Source organism: Leuresthes tenuis, unplaced genomic scaffold (genome assembly GCF_036924035.1).
Source record: "Leuresthes tenuis unplaced genomic scaffold, fLeuTen1.0.hap1 SCAF_2, whole genome shotgun sequence".
NCBI classification, from domain to species: Eukaryota; Metazoa; Chordata; class Actinopteri; order Atheriniformes; family Atherinopsidae; genus Leuresthes; species Leuresthes tenuis.
This window is the reverse complement of record NW_027325356.1, coordinates 19,052,690-19,069,871: the sequence shown is the minus strand read 5'-3', so window position 1 is coordinate 19,069,871 and position 17,182 is coordinate 19,052,690. Positions and strand designations below refer to the sequence as shown.

The 17,182-nt window shown below is 42.0% G+C and overlaps 3 protein-coding genes across 7 annotated transcripts; 2 read left to right on the top strand and 1 right to left on the bottom strand.

The window, feature by feature from the left end:
• The first annotated feature begins 1,406 nt into the window (after nucleotides 1–1,406).
• Nucleotides 1,407–9,273, top strand: ccpg1 (cell cycle progression 1). Of its 4 annotated transcripts, XM_072380497.1 has the most exons (11): nucleotides 1,407–1,493; nucleotides 1,968–2,057; nucleotides 2,303–2,420; nucleotides 3,167–3,252; nucleotides 3,345–3,522; nucleotides 3,649–3,741; nucleotides 5,282–5,605; nucleotides 5,788–5,897; nucleotides 6,503–6,622; nucleotides 6,800–8,103; nucleotides 8,360–9,273. In XM_072380497.1, the coding sequence occupies exons 2-11, from the start codon at nucleotides 1,998–2,000 to the stop codon at nucleotides 8,550–8,552; spliced, it is 2,586 nt and encodes an 861-aa protein (XP_072236598.1). In that variant the 5' UTR covers nucleotides 1,407–1,493; nucleotides 1,968–1,997; the 3' UTR covers nucleotides 8,553–9,273. The 4 variants fall into 4 exon arrangements, with proteins under 4 accessions (XP_072236598.1, XP_072236596.1, XP_072236595.1 ...); XM_072380495.1 differs by lacking the exon at nucleotides 3,649–3,741 and having other exon boundaries at nucleotides 3,182–3,252; XM_072380494.1 differs by lacking the exon at nucleotides 3,649–3,741.
• Nucleotides 9,156–13,097, bottom strand: pigb (phosphatidylinositol glycan anchor biosynthesis, class B). Of its 2 annotated transcripts, none has more exons than XM_072380498.1 (12): nucleotides 12,741–13,097; nucleotides 12,492–12,621; nucleotides 11,707–11,824; nucleotides 11,517–11,621; nucleotides 11,160–11,290; nucleotides 10,919–11,059; nucleotides 10,787–10,838; nucleotides 10,502–10,713; nucleotides 10,277–10,341; nucleotides 9,971–10,190; nucleotides 9,436–9,613; nucleotides 9,156–9,352 (listed from the first exon to the last, which is right to left on the bottom strand). In XM_072380498.1, exons 1-12 carry the CDS (start codon nucleotides 12,850–12,852, stop codon nucleotides 9,239–9,241), a joined length of 1,578 nt encoding a protein of 525 aa, XP_072236599.1. In that variant the 5' UTR covers nucleotides 12,853–13,097; the 3' UTR covers nucleotides 9,156–9,238. The 2 variants fall into 2 exon arrangements, with proteins under 2 accessions (XP_072236599.1, XP_072236600.1); XM_072380499.1 differs by having other exon boundaries at nucleotides 11,707–11,830; nucleotides 12,498–12,621.
• A 1,572-nt stretch (nucleotides 13,098–14,669) lies between these two features.
• LOC140302420 (protein PIGBOS1) lies at nucleotides 14,670–15,910 on the top strand. The gene is made up of 2 exons (XM_072381249.1): nucleotides 14,670–14,786; nucleotides 15,541–15,910. Exons 1-2 carry the CDS (start codon nucleotides 14,749–14,751, stop codon nucleotides 15,737–15,739), a joined length of 237 nt encoding a protein of 78 aa, XP_072237350.1. The 5' UTR covers nucleotides 14,670–14,748; the 3' UTR covers nucleotides 15,740–15,910.
• Nucleotides 15,911–17,182: the final 1,272 nt, after the last annotated feature.

Here is a 17,182-nt window from a genome sequence, read left to right as displayed (position 1 = left end):
TAAATCATTACTGCATTACCAAACACAACTCAACATATGCTTAAAAGAAAAATGAAAAGGAAATGGCAGCATAAAATGTACAAATAAATAACCTTAAATATCATTGTACGTGATATATTCATAAGAATGGACAGTATTGCACTAAAATGTAAATACTTTGTGTGATTTGGAGACTATTTATGATCTTTGTTGCAGCTCAGGAGGAAGAACAGTCGCCTGCCAGTTGGTGGGTTTGTGGTTCAATTACCGGCTTCCTGAGACCACATGCTGAAGTGTCCTTGGGCAAAAGACACTGAACCTCTCATTGCAGTGTGTGACTGCGGGTCGGAGAAAAAAAGCGCTGCATAGCCTGTAACGCTGTAAGCAGTGTTTGTGTGAATGGTTGGTCAACAAGAACAGAAAAGCACTTTATATAAAAAGGTCTATTTAGCGTTTTTCAAATCAGAAAACAGTGAGGAATGCTTTCAGTGAGCTGAAGCCCTACATTTTAATGCCTTTGCTGAAAGTAACTTACTGTTTACTGACAAACTGATGACTGAGCCACTGATTTCAGCTCTAACTGTTGTGACTTTTGAGTATTTTAACTTACGCAGAAACTCTGTCTTGAAATATCTATAATTCTATTTGGTAATGAAAGGTACCAGATAACTGTGGTTGTGTGGAAACCTTAATAATAAGCCTCTAAATGTGAAAAAGGGATATAAACGGCAAAGGGAGGTCAGCTAAATGTACACCTCTACATTTATGTTCTGTAACCCAACCAAACTTGAGCCCTAAGGACATACTCCTGGCAGACTCTGACCTTTCATTTAACCAGCATAACATGTAATTATGGAAATATATTTAGTTAACAGCGTTTTACTGTGAATTACAATAAATTAAAACTAATACACATGAGTTGGTGTAATGTGGTTTCCCAATGACGGTATGAAACATTAATAATAATAATAATAATAATAATAAGAAGAAGAATAATAAGAAGAAATAGGTGAAAAACATTTTTAAAAAGAAGAACATGTACGTTCAACATCTTTTAACAGGTTAATATTTGTTCTGCGTCTCTGTCAGATTGCCACAATAACAATGAACAGGCGTTTCTAACAGTAAACGTTTCTGTGCCTGCCACGTAATTCATGTTAATGCTGTAACACTTTACACAACTCTTACACAAGCCTGTTTTTTGTGTTCCGTCGTCGCCGTCACTGCTTGCTATGTCACGCTTCCTTGTTTACGTTTTTTTTCTCATCCGCCAGGTTTTGTCTCCTCGGCTTTTGCGCCACCCTCGCCAAGCCTGTTTGGCCACCGCGCTGCCTTATGGGAAACGTAGTTCAAAAAGTTTCCAGAAATCTTTTGTCCTGTTTCTCAGTAGTACCACTCAAAAACTACATATCCCACATACTGCTGTGTTGTTAACGGACCACCAGTGTTTGGGTGTACTGCAATAGCTGAGACTGCGTGCAAACAGCTGTCTGGTCGCTGGGTGCAAAACACTGGTGAGTTTAGCCACTTTTCATTGTTTTGAAACATCTGATATTGTGAAACTGCTGCTAAAAAAAAACAAAAAACGACGGGCGTTTTTCACACCGCGGTAAATGTATGCGTTTGGAGGGGGGGGGGGGGGGGGGGGGGTTCATTTAAACTTGTAAAGTCAGCTAACCAGCAGCGATAAAGCCACTTAACGTCGTCGTGAGATGTTTGCAGACGGTGCTAACGTTAAGCTATAATTAACAGTTTATGGTTTGACCGTTGACACCGTTGCTCTTTAGCCACCCGGTGGCTGTTTTCATTGTCAGGCCGCGTTGGTTGGCATCATCTGTTTACTGTTTACACCGCTGTGTGGCCACCTGGGGGCGCTATTATACCTGTTTGTTCGTATTTTATTTAAATGGACATCTTCAGATTTGATACGTCTTATCCTTTCATCACAACAAAGTGCTTGGAGTGTTTAACATGTTTGTATTCTGCAGGCCCTGTTAATTGTTGACAGCTGACAGAACATGTCAGAAACATCCAGTGATGCGGAGTCGTCCTGTGGATGGACCATTATTAGTAATGAGGTATATGTCTTTTTCCCCTTTGACTGCCAAATCAAAGCGATATTAGCGTACAAGCTCTGTGTAGGAAGTATTGTTCAGTCGCACAATAAACATCTGTCTGTCTTCTTTTTGTGATTTGAGAGTTGAATCATTGCTCTTTGTGGGAAATGTAATTATTTTAACACATGCACAATAAAGATGATTTTACAAAGACATGATCATCTCATATTGTCCAATTCTGATGCATGCCTGGTGTGATATAACAGGGTTCAGATATTGAGACTTTGGGATCGGAGGCTGTGGTTGAATTTGGAGCTGAGGTATTAGACCCCCCTACGGTGGAAGAACCAGAGCTGCTGGAATCACAAGCCTCGGCATCTGCTGGTAAAAAAAGACATGCCTTCATTTATATATTTATTCATTATTTAAATGTTTATGCCCAGGCTTAAAATGGATTATGATAAAGCAGCCACCTTTTGGCAATGCTTAGGCCAAGAACCGCAGTTCCTTGAATGACCACAGGGTGGTGGCTTCAAAAATAGAGTCACTGCTCATTGTTAAAATGGAACATATGGCCTTATGCTTCAGTGGTTTTCAGTTTCATTATAACTACTGGAGGATTCATTTTATATAACTTACTCAGTTGTATTATGTTAAGACTCAAAGTTACAAATGAGCACAGTCGTTCTAAGTAGACGTGTACAAGACGTGACGAGCTCCCGATAGACGTGCATGGCGGTCTCAGGTCATCAGTCCTTACATTTCTCACTAGAGCTGTGGATGGAAATGGTCAAATGTGCTCAAGCCTTCAGTATGCTAGTGCACTAACTAGTGTGTGATGTACTGGTGCTAATGTACGCCTTTTACTTAGAGACTTTTTTATTCTTTGTCCTTAAAGCTGAAATGCCATCAGTTGAAAGGTTGTACATATAAAATGTAAACATTTGTGTCTTGCACTGTGGTTTGAACCAAATGTGCATCTTGAAAATTTCAATATGGACATGGAGTTGTGCAATATTCCAATGTTTTATGTACCACAGGGTTAAAAGATTGATTAGTAATTGTCATTGCAAAAATTTTTGCAGGTTCTCAACTTTTTAAATCACATTTAGTGTGCGTTATATTTCCAGCTTTGTCTGTTGAAGAGAAGGCTGCTGATTCACTTGAAGACACATTGGGAGAACAGACGTTAGATGAGACACTGTGTGCCCCAAAGGTGAGCGGACCTGACAATGATATGCGTCAGTCTGTGGATAATTCAGTACCACGTTGTTACTGAGCACCTTAACACCTCTGGATCTCTTGCAGGCTGCAGACTGTGCTGCAGGGAAAGAGCACGTGTTATCCTCGAGCGATCATTCGGACATTGTGACTCTTGGCGACTTGAAGGAGGGTGAGCACGTGCAGGAGGAGGCAACCGCCAGTGAAGAACTTTACCTCGGCACTTCCTGCAGCAGTCATTACGCCTTCACCGCCACAGACACTGGTAGGAATGCAGAACAACACACACTGAACAAGTCCCATGTTTCCTTCTTCAAGCTGACTCTTGTTTCCACTCACATCCAGTCAAGATGGAGATTCAACACAAAACATTTCTCCTCTGCCTGATCAGGTTTGTTGTTGAGTCACTGGAAACTTCCACAGACTCTGGTGAACCTAAGCTACCACCTGAGGAGTCAGCTCACTGGAAGCCGCACTTTTCCAGGTGGCCGGATTGAAAATGGAGTGAATGCCAAGCTTGTTCAGCAGCATTTCAAACTAATCCTGATGAGTGTCAGATGGCTGTTTGTTTCTTGACTGTATGCATGAGCAGATTTTAGGAATGAATGTGTTGTTTTTCCCACCATTTTTTAGAGTTTATTATGACAAACTACAGCAAAGTTATCTAGAAAATCCAAGATGAGTCAAAAATGAGTACAGATGAATTTTCTACCTCAAGTAATAGTTGGGAAATAGACTTTTTTCACTGTCTTCGTGATGTGAAATGAGAGGATTGATTCTTACATGTCTTTGCAGTAGTATTGGGCAGATTATATGAAACTTTTGAGTTCCCTTTCTTTATATGTCAAAAACACAAGCACTTCTGGGTTTCAAATGCAGACTCACTGAAATACCTGCTAATGTTTGTGTACATTCACGTTTTTCTAATGTTCATCTCTGTGTTTTTGACTTAGCTTCCTCTTGTGGGACTGATATGTCTGTCGTAAAGTTTAGCTACAAATCAGACAAACTGAAATAGCAGTTTTCTGAGGCAACAGTGACATTTTAAGATTTGCATTTTAGGCAAACAGTGCACTTCACAGGATTACATAACATCCACCCTCCATACGGCACAGTGAAATTGACGCCACACTCAGCTTGGCTTAGCATGAGAACTGGTAGAGAACAACAGAACCACCTGCTGCTGGGCGCTGGCAGAACAAGGAGCTGATTATGATCTCTATTTAGAAGATAGATACAGGTTCATGGTCAGTGCACATCTCCACCCTGTTAAAGAAAGCTCAGAATGTGTTCTGCATTAGGCATTAAAGATGCTGTTCATCTGCTCTACTTAGTTTTTTTTTAAGGACACAAGTTTTTGCTTGTTGGGAATCATCTTTTGATGGAAGTTTGTTTTGTTATGTGTAGACACAACTCTGGTTCATCCCTTGAGTTAGGTGCAGTTTTAGTTGGTTTAACAAACTAAAAAAGACACATTTATCTGAAAAGTTAAAGTCAGGTACAAGGACTGGACTGAGAGTGGGTGAAACAGCTGACGGTGTCCAGAGAAAAACAGAATTCAAAATCCCGTCTGAAAGCAAAATATAAAGAAATGAGGAGTGGATTAAGACAATCCTGTAAATATCACGTTATGCTGAGGGATGGGCGCAGCATGCATGGATGCATCTGTTGCTTTGATTTGTAACGTGCATGCACAGAATAATGTTCTCTGGAGATGCAGCAGGATTAAAGGTGTCTAGAACATCGCTGTTACATGTCTATCGAGCATCAGGGATAAAGGGGAGGTTACAAAGTCTTCTGAAAAACTAAACCCTTTACAGATAATGAAGAAACCTATTTCGCAAACTGTGGAACTATTCCTTCAGTGTAATAAAAATATTTTGTAAACACAGTTAGTTTTTTGTGTGTCTGCTTGATTAACTTTACATATACTGCACGTGTTTGTGAACCAGCTCTTTTTTCCTTTAATCTGTTTTTCACGTTGTGCTTTTCTGTCTCTGCAACACTTAATGTCCCGAATGCAGCTTTCCCAGCACCGCAGCCACCAGTGACAAACTCAAGCAGCAGTGAGGATGAAGCTGGTCGAAGCGCCGGTGCTGTCGTACGAAGACGAAGGGTGAGGAAGAACACCGCGAGCATCGTCACGGAGCCGGAGGAAGAGGAGGAGCCTGTGCCCGAATCACGCTCAAGTGACGAGGAAGAAAAGGTCAGAGAGGAGGAGCAGACTGAAGTTAGTCCAACAGCTGCTCTGGATGACCGAGGGCAAGGCCGGGGTGGCCGCATGCTCAACAAATGTATCCTGCTCACCCTCATCATAGCCATCAGCATGGGTTTTGGCCACTTCTATGGTGAGAAGTTCACTGGAGAATTGCAAAAAGGTCCTATTGATGCTTCTTTTCTAAAAGGTTTCTTTATGCGCTGCTCACTGAGTTATCGTTACCAGTTTCAGTTATCAGTAAACTTCTGTTCCTCGTAACTGTCGTCACAGATCTTTGTGTTGTGAATAACCTGTGTGACAAATCTCGTGCAGGCACAGTCCAGATACAGGAAAGACAAAAAACCTGGGAGAAAATCAGAGGGAATGAGCCCGATGTCGTCAGGGATCTGCTTCATGTGAGAAAACAAGGTTTTACAAACCAGGTCAGTGAAAACACTGCTCACAGTTCAGAGGATAAGATGCTATGTTTTTGGGAAGAAAGCAAATAATGATAACCACTAATCCTACTGTCACCTTAAACGTAAAGTCAACCAAATATAAAAACACATAAATTCTTAGTATTTTAATGCTTTATCAGGGCATGTTTGTGCTTTTTATGGGGAGAGACTTTCCTCAGTAAAAGGACACAAAGATTAAGTTAATTTGCTTTTTTGTGTTATCAAATGCTCATAATCAGACGAGCACTTAGTCCCACATATGCTCATCAGCGTGTGGTTACGGAGAGGCGTATATTAAAGCAAATATAGCAAGAGGCACCGTGTGAAAGAGCAAAGGAGAAACCATTGAAAAGCTTTTTGTAGGACCTAAATAAGATTAACTGTTGCAATTTGAAAGCTTGGAATGTTGATATCTACTTACACTCAGTATAAGTGTAAATGTGTCGATGATTCTGAGTGACCATCAGAGTACTGTTTTAAGTCACTGCTTCAAAAGAGCAGCAATAATGCCTAACGAGTCAGTCGTGAAACACATGAACTTGACATCACTGAGCCGTAACTTGTTTTTTCTGTTTCTGACTCTGGTTCAGAGGATTGATTTTGGACAAGACGACCTGGATGAACAAGAAGTTATTTCGTTGCTCGCAGAGGTGATTGAGAAGATAAAGAAAGATAACAAAGAGCTCAACGTGAAGCAGGTGCACATTCAGGTAATCTGGATGTCAGCTTTCCGACAAAACACTAATCCAGTAAAAAATGTTTACATGTCCAAATTGAAGCAAAAAGAAGTAGAGTTTTTCCTCTTTGGTTTTGTTTTACAATTCAAACGCTGGACATTCAGTAATCATGACATGTGCTGAACATCATTTACTTCCTGTGTTCTCAAGGCCCAGAGAGATGATCTGGAAATGTTACTGAAACAGACGGTCGAGGAGAGGACTAACATCATGTCCCAGCAGCAGAGTTTGACAGCTGAAAAGCAGCTGCTGAAAAACTCTCTGGAACACAAGGAAAAGTCTTTGTCCATCTTACGGGAGGAGCTGAGGAAGCTGCGCTCTCAGATCACAGATCTGGAGGCGGTGGGAGCCGGAGCCGACTCGCTGCTGTCAGAAAACCAGAGGCTGAGAGACCAACTGGAGGAGGAGAAACAGGTGATCAGAGACTTCCACGTCCAGAAGGAAGACATGGTGGGGGAAGCACAGATGCTGAGAAAGCAGCTTGACAAAGAGAGGAGGGTCACAGAAGAGCTTAGAAGAGAGCTGAATCATCTGAGAAGTCGCATCCCCGAAGCTGGAAAGGAAGGCGTCTTAGAGGCCGAAGAGCTGCAGTCACGACTGACCGAACTGGAGAAGAGGCTGGGCTTTGAGCAGCAGCGCTCTGACCTGTGGGAGAGGCTGTATTTGGAAACCAAAGACGACAGAGCCAAAGGAGACCGGGAGTCCAAAGTGAAAAAACCGAAAGGGAGCATGGCTGGAAAAGTGAAGGAGACGTTTGATGCCGTGAAGAACTCCACCAAAGAGTTCGTCAGCCACCACAAGGAGCAGATTAAGAAAGCCAAGGAGGCTGTGAAGGAGAACCTGAGGAAGTTTTCTGATTCTGTCAAATCTACTTTCCGACACTTCAAGGATTCAGCCTCCACCTTCATCAACAAAGCCCGAGGTTTTTATCACAAGAGATCTAACAAAAAGAACACAGAGGAGTCGTGGCAGCACAGACAGCACGGGCCTCGCCACAGACACAAATCTGACTTCTTCCAGAGCGACCACAACACTCGAAAATCGGGTGGGAAAGTTCATGAAGATCAGGGATACCATAACAGCCACAGAACCAGCATGAAGGGATGCGCCGGGGTGTTCGACTGTGCATACCAGGAGTCCATGAGCCTCTTCAACATAGCCATGGAGCCAATCAGAGCTGACGAATTCTACCAGCTGCTGCAGAGCTACCTGCAGCAGGAAGTCGAGCACTTTCACCACTGGAAGGAGCTGGAGATGTTCATCAACAACTTCTTCCACAACGGAGTGTTCATCCATGACCAGATGCTGTTCACAGACTTTGTAAGTGGAGTTGAGGACTACCTGACGGAGATGTATGAGTATCACAGCCTCGCTGATGATGTGTTTGGAGATCTCGATGACTATGTCTACAGGCACTTCTTCGGAGAAGCGTACACAAAAAGCTACGGTCCGCGGTAAGTCTCCTGCAGATGTTCGAGCAAAGTGTCGTCTAATATCTCCCCCCAAATGGTTTTCAGCTCCCAGCTAAGACGAATGCTCTGTTTTACCAGCATGTAACCTCTGAGGAGTTTCCTGAGACAACAGACTTTTCAACCATACCAGCCTTTCATCTTGGCAGTGAATTAAAGTAGTTATAACTGAATCTGTGCTCCACTCTCCACAGTGGCGCTGCCGTCTTTCATTTGTTCGTCTTGTGTTTGCATCACACAGAGGGCCGTTCGAAAGACCTGACGCAGGCTCAAAGGAAGATTTGAGGGCGAAGCATCAACAGCGGAAGCAGCAGAGAGCCAGATCTCGACCACACAGCGATCGTAAGTGGAGCAGGTCGGGAAGAGACGCAGACAGACACATGGCCGACGTCAAAATAGAACTGGGCCCGATGCCGTTTGACCCGAAATACTGAAAACATCACCGCTAGTTTAACAGGATCGCTATGATTTTTTTTTCTCCCAAATTTTTGGTTGTATTTAGCAGCAAAATCTCCTTTTTTGTACGTTTGCACAATCTTTTTAATGCTACTGAAGGTCCTCGAGCCATTTGGCAAAGTAACGATTTTCAAATTCCAGTGAAAAAGTCATATTTTACACATTCGTGATGAGAGAGATACGTGTTTAACTTTGGGTTTGTTTGTGAATTTACAGCTGAAATAACAGCCACATTCATCTGAAGCAACATTATCTTCTTTAAACGCACAGGAGATGTCCATTTTTAACTAAACTACTGCACCATGTTAAGGAAAAAAATCTAAATGTAAACCGTCCGTGTACATTGTTTTGATTTGCTGCTGCGGCGGCCAGTTCGTGTGACCTGGTTGCGATTTTCTTTTGAAGAGTTCAGATGCTGATTTCTAACATTCCACCTCGAGCTTGTGTTGACTGGACCTGGCAGTTTTATTTAACATTTACATGTGTTGGACAGAAAAGACTGGAAAGGTGACATCGCCGCTAATTTAACTGGGGTTCAAAATGTGCTCGTTTGACCGGAGATATTTTGAAATGACAACATCTGAGTTTAAAATATTTATTTTGGTAGCAAATCAATGTGTTACATTTTCATAGAGAGAAAGTCGCCATTGCTCCAGTGTTTGTCTCAGTGCCTTTCATAAATAAAGATGCTTCCTCCGACTCTTCCCTCAGGAAAGTGTGTATGAAATATCTCTGCAGACCTCACAAAGTGATTCCCCTGAAGAAACGCAGAGATTTCCTGAAACAAAAACATGTTCCAATTAAAAATGTACTTTTTTCCACACCCCGAATACAGACAAAAAGATGCTTTTTGTGTCGCACCTTTTCCAAAACATCGAACAAAACCAGATGTGTTGGCAGAGAGGATTTGTACGGAAACGAAGTCTTGAGCCACAGAAGCGGCTCGTCGAAGAAACTGTCGGCCTCATCCAAATAATCCTCCTCTCCGAGATCTGGTGGGCACTCCAGAAACCTCATCCTTAGTGGGCAGTGCACGTAGCTACGAGGAGACAATCGGCTCCAATGAGCTCCACAAAAAAGGGAAAGACACGACAGACACTGCCGTCTCATCTGAGTCTGTGTGCCACGTAATTTAGCCACAGAGCTCATAAAATATAAACCCTGGTGTCCAGTGATCATGAACTTTCTATTTACTGAACCACACTAACATTTACATTTTACTATGAAGAACATCTAATCGTGTTCAGCTTGAACTAACAAGCAGCTTTTTGTATTGACACATCTATCAGAACTCTCACAGTTAATCATAGGAAAGTGTAAACGATGACGATTTCAACAGAAACACACTTCAGAGCTCAGAGTGTTGGCTCTTTGACGCTGTGGGAGGCTCCTGTACCTGTAGAAGGGCGTCGAGTGGCAGGGCATGAGAAAGAGGACGTCCGGCTGTGGGCTGCTGGGGTCGCTGCTGACGTCGCAAAGCGTCCGAACGTGGCTCATCACGTCCAAGGTGCCTCTCTGGTGAATCAGGCCGGTGTACAGGGCCATAACCAGGTTGGACACTAACAGAGCGACTGCAGCGGCTCGACGCCACGCTTTCAGATGGGCTAACGATGTTCCTGCGGTACGACAAAGGTCCAACATGAACACGTAAGTCTGAGAGCCACAACAGAGTGAGTATGTGGAGGGGAAACTGCAAACTAACCACAGAAGACCATACAGAAGGGCAGCACGGGATAGATGAACCTGAACTCCTTGTGAGGAAGCAGACTGAGAAGAAGAGACAAAAGACACTGGAGTCGCCAAACATTTCATACAATTTATAAGACTTATCATCTTCAGTATTTTCCCTGATTATACTTCCATCCACTCATAACTAAGGTAAAGAACGAGTTAATGATCACGCCTCGCTTCTGTAAACGAGCTTCACCTGTAAACACAGACGGTCCAGACGACTGCTGCCAGAAGGATTTTGTATCTTCTGAAGGCGAGGGTGCATCCGTGAAGAAAGAACGGGAGATGGGGGCCGATCACGACGGCAAACCCCTGCGTGAGGTACCAGTGCCACGGGTGAGAGCCGTAGAAGTCCGCCACACCGTGGACGATGTTGAACATGAGGAAGTTGAGCTGCACCAGGGTCCACTGGAACACAGAGATTGGCCGTTACATCCCATTTTAAAGGCAGGAGCTGCTGGATATGCGTGGTGTGTTTTACCTTTTCATAGAAAAGACAGTCGATCAGTGCTGAGATCAGAACGGCCAACGTCCTGGTGATGAAAACAAAGACACGGTGAATGAAAGAGGGAAAAAGAACGGTTTCAGTGGATATGAGCCCGAGAATACAAACCCTATAGGGACGTAGCTATGAGTGATGAGGTTCAGTTTGTGTTCCTCCTGCCAGAAATGGTAGATCAGCAGAGGAAACCAGACGATCAGGGCGGTCGGTCGAACAATCACAGCCAAAGCGACCAGAGCCAAGTACTTTTTACTGGAAAGAAAACAACAACAAAGTGTGTGTAACTGACACGTCTAAGAGACTGGTGCATATGAAAAAACTGAGACGGGTCAGGGTGGTAACAAGCAGGCACCTGCTGTGTGTTTTGGAGCCTGGCAGAGGAAAGTAAAAAAGAGCCAAACAGGTGAGGGTGGTCTCTGTGCTGTTGGTAAGAGTCCGGGTGCAGCAGAACCACGAGAACCAGGAACACAGGTGACAGAAGAACTGGAGGCCAAAACAAGTGGAAACGGCACAATGACAGGTGAAGATTTCACTCATTTCATTTCATCATTGTGTTTGTCCTCAGAAATTACTCGTTAATAACACATTCAGTGGTGCACTGAAAGAGAAGCTGTTTACAGCTCTTTACTCAGGGACCCGATTACATCAAATCTGCCGTTTAGATCATTATTTGTGCTTAGAGACACACAACGCCGGCGCATTTTCTTACCGTCCATTTTGCCACGTCACGATTTTCCAGCGTTCGGATGAGGAAGAAGAATTTTACATCAGCAAACGCAGCCAAGAGCGCCTGAACGATTCGTGGAAGCCAGATCTGCAGGGGCGGTCAGATCAAGTTTAACGGAGATGACAACCTCCGGTGAAAAGAGGCTTGCTTAACAGGAAATAAAGCAACTTGCCAGAAGATAGACTGAGTCATAGTTTATAAGGTGAAGTATCTTGTAGATGAATGCAAAGAAAAGAGGATAAGAGAACCCTCTTATTCCTGCCTTCCACTCCCAGGTCAGATAGCCATAAGTTACAGTGTTAAGGTCGAAACGGAAGAAATCTTCAGAGTCAAAACACGACTAAGAAGCTGGTTTTAACAGAGAGACTGAGAGGAGGCGTTCCTCCGCAGGTTGTCTTAATTCCAGGTTTAGTTTTTGCAGCCAACGAACTTTGGAGGGCAGGAGATTACCAGTCAGACAACACTGGCGACAACTATTTCAATGTCCTCTTTTTGTGCCTTTGTTAGTTTCAGATTAGTGGCATTACCATCGGGCTCCTTGAGATGAACAGTCGGTGGAATTAAAGCCCAGCAGAAGACACAGAGGGGGCGATGGAAATAAAACATCTGTTTTGGTTTAATGCAGCTGTTTCTACACAGGAGGGTCAGCTCAAATAACTAGTCGGGTGATTTAGTGGTAATAGTGACAGGCCTTGTGTGATCATTCTGCTGTTTTGTCTGGATTTTTCACTTATATCCTATAATGAAATAAAGTGAATAAATGAAGAGCCTGTGTGCCAGAGAACTGATGTGTGCAGCATGAGAAGAGCTAAACAGTGGGCATAAAGCTTTATTTGCCTGCTGTTATGAACCACTCACAGAATTCTGTTAAATGTTAAAGTCAAAGAATTAAAAAGCCAATTATCACATAATGAAATGCCTTATTGTCGCGTGCAGCTGTCTCTACTGGAAGGATATTTGAAGACCATCCGATGGGACACCTCCAGGGACTGCCAGTACTCATCAGGGACGAAGCTGGTCTGGACCAGGACACAGTTGATCAGCCTGAACGCCACAGAAAACGCAACCACTCTGGCTCTCAGCGCACCTGTGGCGATCACCAGAAACAAGTGCACGTGAATAAAAAACGCACCGGGCGCGCGCGCGCACTCACGCAATGGTCACAATCGCGGCTTTAACCATATGAAACCTCAATAAGACCCGCACCGTCGTTGAGACCGCTCCCATCGTCCTTTGAGTACAGCTGGGATTTACGTCTCCTCAGCTTCACATTCTCCACTTTGTTCCCAAACTTCAGCCGCGACCGGAGGCTCTCCATCTGCTCTCAACATAGCTCACCTGTCGAGGTGTGAGGCAGGTGAGATCAGTCTCATTCACGAGGCTGACGGAGCGGCTTCAACCAGGAACCCAAACCCCGCCTGTTTTACAGAAAGTCTGCTACAACTGAAAACAAATCTGTTTGTCAGGCTGCATCTTCAACAAGACAAATGTGATTTCATATAAACTTCCTGTTAAATCAGGGGAGTTGTGCTCGCATGTTTCAGCTCCTCTTCCGCACTCCGACCTACTTCCGGTGTGTTAACTCACGACTTCAAAATATGAGCTCGTCTTCAAACTTTATTTTTTTAATTCAATTAGCTTTTTAAACTAAATGTATATATTTTTTGAAGATAAAGACTTTAAAATAAAATGTCGACGTGGGCCGAAAATCAACACTGTCAAGCAAGTTCATTTCGGCTTAATTTAGCCTTTCTAATTTCAGGATTGTTGATGGAACAGGACGATCAAAGCATCTGTCTGTCTGTCTAATATAAAGATAAATATGTTAAGTTTTTAATGTAAATTAAACCTGTTTTTCTCCGTTTCCAAGTGACTGTAAAATCATGCCATGTAAAGGAGCAGAAATGATAATAAATCCATTCCATTCCTCGAGGAGTTTTGATGATCGTTTAGCTGCATCAGCGTCAGCAATCAGTTAAAATTATTTGGAAAAAACACACGATTATGCATCCCCAGTATGAACACATGGTGTTATAAATTTGATATATTAAAGTATTATGAACTATTATGAACCAAAATATACAGTAAGTGTGGAGGTTGATGCCACCTTGCAACAATAAACTAAATCATTCAACAATGAAATCCATTCGTGTTCAGAGACTAAAGGAAATTGATGCTTTTATAGGTCAGAGCCTATGGTCAGAGGTTTTGTTAATATTTCCTCTGTATCTTTCTCTTGATATAACTGCAATGTCCAGTTGTTCTCTGTGTTTGAGTCAAGACCCGATTGTCTCCTTACATGACATATTTAGCCTTCCTGGTGACACACCAGAATGTATTGTAATTCTGCTCTTTTCTGTATTTTCTGTCATTCTGTAGAGACATAGAAGGTAGTTAGAAAAAAACTTACTAATTCAAACTGATATCTTTGAGAAGATTTTTATCTTTATATGGAAAAAGTAAGTCCTTCTGATTCACTTCTAAAATAGTGCAAGGACAACCTATCAAACATTACACTAAAGCGGCGTTTTGTGTTGTTGTTTGACCTGTTTTGCAGTGGAAATGTAAAAAAAAAAAAAAAAGGTAAACAGCTTATAAAGTTAGCAGGCAACAGGTCAGAAATATATTTGGCTATAAAAAAGAGCATCCTTGATAGTCTGAGTGAAATACATTGCGCTCACATTGTGTCACAGTCACATTTTAACATGCTAAATTAAAAAGAATATGGAGAGTTAATTATCTATAATTGAAAAACAGAGAATGCAAATAAATCTCTGAAGGCAAAAACCTACAAGGTTGCCAACCGTCATTGGAAGCCTCTTATCATCAGGTCAACTGGCAGCATAACATCAAAAACAAAGCAGAGTTACAGAAAAATTGAATTCCACTATAGTCAAAAATTGGCAACTGAAAAGCTAAATACTTTTCCTTAGATAAGTTAATTTAGCAGAATAAGATTAATAGTTTCCTAACATCATTGTGCCCTTTTGCTGGGTTTAAAGTAGTGACACTGTTGAAACAGCTCAGGTGAAGTTTCACCTTCTGTGAAAGACCACACAGCACATCACCGCAGTCTCCGCTGGGGGGCGCTGTGTAGCTTCCTGCTGCTGCTCTGGCACATTTCGGAGTAGAGGAAGTATGCTCTCCTGCTGTACGTAACCGTCCTGGCTGTTGTTTCTTGTCTTTACATGCCATCTCGTCTTCCTATCTATGAATGATCATAACAGTTGCATCGCATAATCTGCTTCCTCGGTGAGTTCATGTTACAGTAAATTATCTCTGAAGTAGCCAAAATATCACGTTTGACCAGCATTCAACTAAACGGTCAGGAAAGCGTCAAGTTCATAGTTGCGTTGTTATAACATCTGGTCAGGATTTTTCAAAATAAATCGATCAATTTTGATACAAGGAAAATATACCTTAAAGATCTGCATTGCACTCATAAATGTTATAAAAATGTGCCAAAATGCAGTTTGTAGGCTCAGCTCCCGTAATTCAGTCTGAGGTTTTGTTTATTTTGAAATTTTCAGTCTTTATGAGGAGAAGATCCAGTTTATCTGAAGCTGACAGACCATCGGCAGAAGTAAAGCCATATGTCACTGTGTGTTAGCTGTGCAATGTGCACAAACATGCATCCAGGCTTTGTAGATTGAAAAAACACAAAGATAATAATTTTTCTTTTTAAATTCTTATGCAAGATACTGCCGTAGTTCATACATATATATATGAACTACTGAAATATTGTTGATTATTTTACCTCATGTACAAGGGCCTGTGGATACACTTTTAGAGTATTTGCATTAGCATACTCAGCAAAAATTAGATGACGTGCACAGTGTGTGGAGTCCATGCAAAAGGTTACACTTAAATTTTTACAAGAACATGTCACATTCAACACAGTGTAGGAAATGTAAAATGTCAGCAAAGACTCATATAGGTGTTTGCATACACACACACACACACACACATCTGTATTCTGAGTGACACCACTTTGTGATTCTTTCAGGATCATTTGGGTGCCTGTGGACTGGGATTCCTCATTAAAAGAAGTCATGTTCCGACGAAGACTGCCGTTCGCACAGTTGGCCATAGCCACGCTACTTGGAGTTTTAGGTGGTGTTTATATCTACAGACCTTATTTCGAGCCATTACCGAAGATACAGCAAAACCAGGATGTGCCAAAGAAACAAAATGAAACAGACTGAAGCGGTTCACCACTCCTCGGAAATGCTTTGGAGACAGAAACCCGAACAATCGGGGGCTGCTGGACTGTCACTGCTATACTGGAGTTCACACAAGAGACAAGACCAGTCGATGAATTCTGCTATGGGACGCTCTGTGTCTTTGTAAAATATGATTATTAAAATATCTTGTGATGATTTTACCTGAATGATCTCATTCAAAATGACATTACACACCTCTTCACATCTGTTTGTTAATGAGGATGAAAAGTTTGCCTCACACTTCCTCTCAGTGCTATACATGCAAAAAGGATTTTGTAGGTGGATAATTGACTGTTCGAAAAATTATGGCTCCATCATTTTTCTAACATTGACATTACATATTGGCACTGTAAGCCAAAAAAAAATATGCATTTATAAAACACTTTTAGTCATGTTTCCTAAATATCTATATAGATGTTTAGGAAACATGACTAAAAGTGCTTTTCCAATGGTTCTTCGACACTCTGACATCCATTTTATACTATGTGTGTACAGGTGGCAAACTCTTTCCCACAAGGATTAATATTCACTGAAAATGAGGTTTGTCATCCAACGAAGCCTTAAAACGGTTCCTGTTTTACAACACGGGATCCATAAATGTCAGTGATTTGTGAAGCCATACAACCTTTGTTCAGGCAACAGCAATAAAATATCAATAAAACTTGCTTAAAAAAATGTTCCTGCAAAAGCAAAAAGGAGGAACTCTTCATCTCAATTCTCTCATGAAGCTCTCACAAGCACCATGTAGTGAATATCTGTAACTTACACAGTAAGTTTTAGCATTTGTCAACAATCGGGGCTTTGAAAAGTTTGTCTTATTCTTATAAAGTCATGTGGGCTGAGCATTTGTGTCAAAAATAGAAAAACACATTTCAGAAATGTGCTTTAATATGTTATTGGTTTAATATCCATCAAGGGCCAAAACCAAAAGTAACCGTGCTGTCCCATTGACATTTACACTTTGTCGGTTTTACATTGAATAGTTTTCTAAAACTGCATCGACCCATAAATAGATGATATTGTGGTGGGCAAACAGAGTCCCACTGATTTTAACTATGTCACGTTAAGCTATATTATTCAGTGGATGAAAATCAGAGAAGACAGGTCAGGTGAGATAATGTTTTTGGACAAAGGGGAAACAAAGAAGGCTCTATGACGTATATTACTCATTGACTTGTGTGAAAAACTCACACCAACACCCAGAATTTCAAACAGTTTCAAACTTTTTAAACAGTATTTTCTTGAAATTATTCAAACAGTCCAGATACTTTGGTTGTAACGGCCGTTGTGGTGACATTCTCCCTTGAAGGTCCAGATGCATCTCTCTGGTCCTGTGTCCGGTCTTTGCTGGATTTCTTCCTCTCTCTTTTGGACAACACTGCCTGTGATACCATCCATCTGCTGCCAAGTTGTTTAAGGACACTG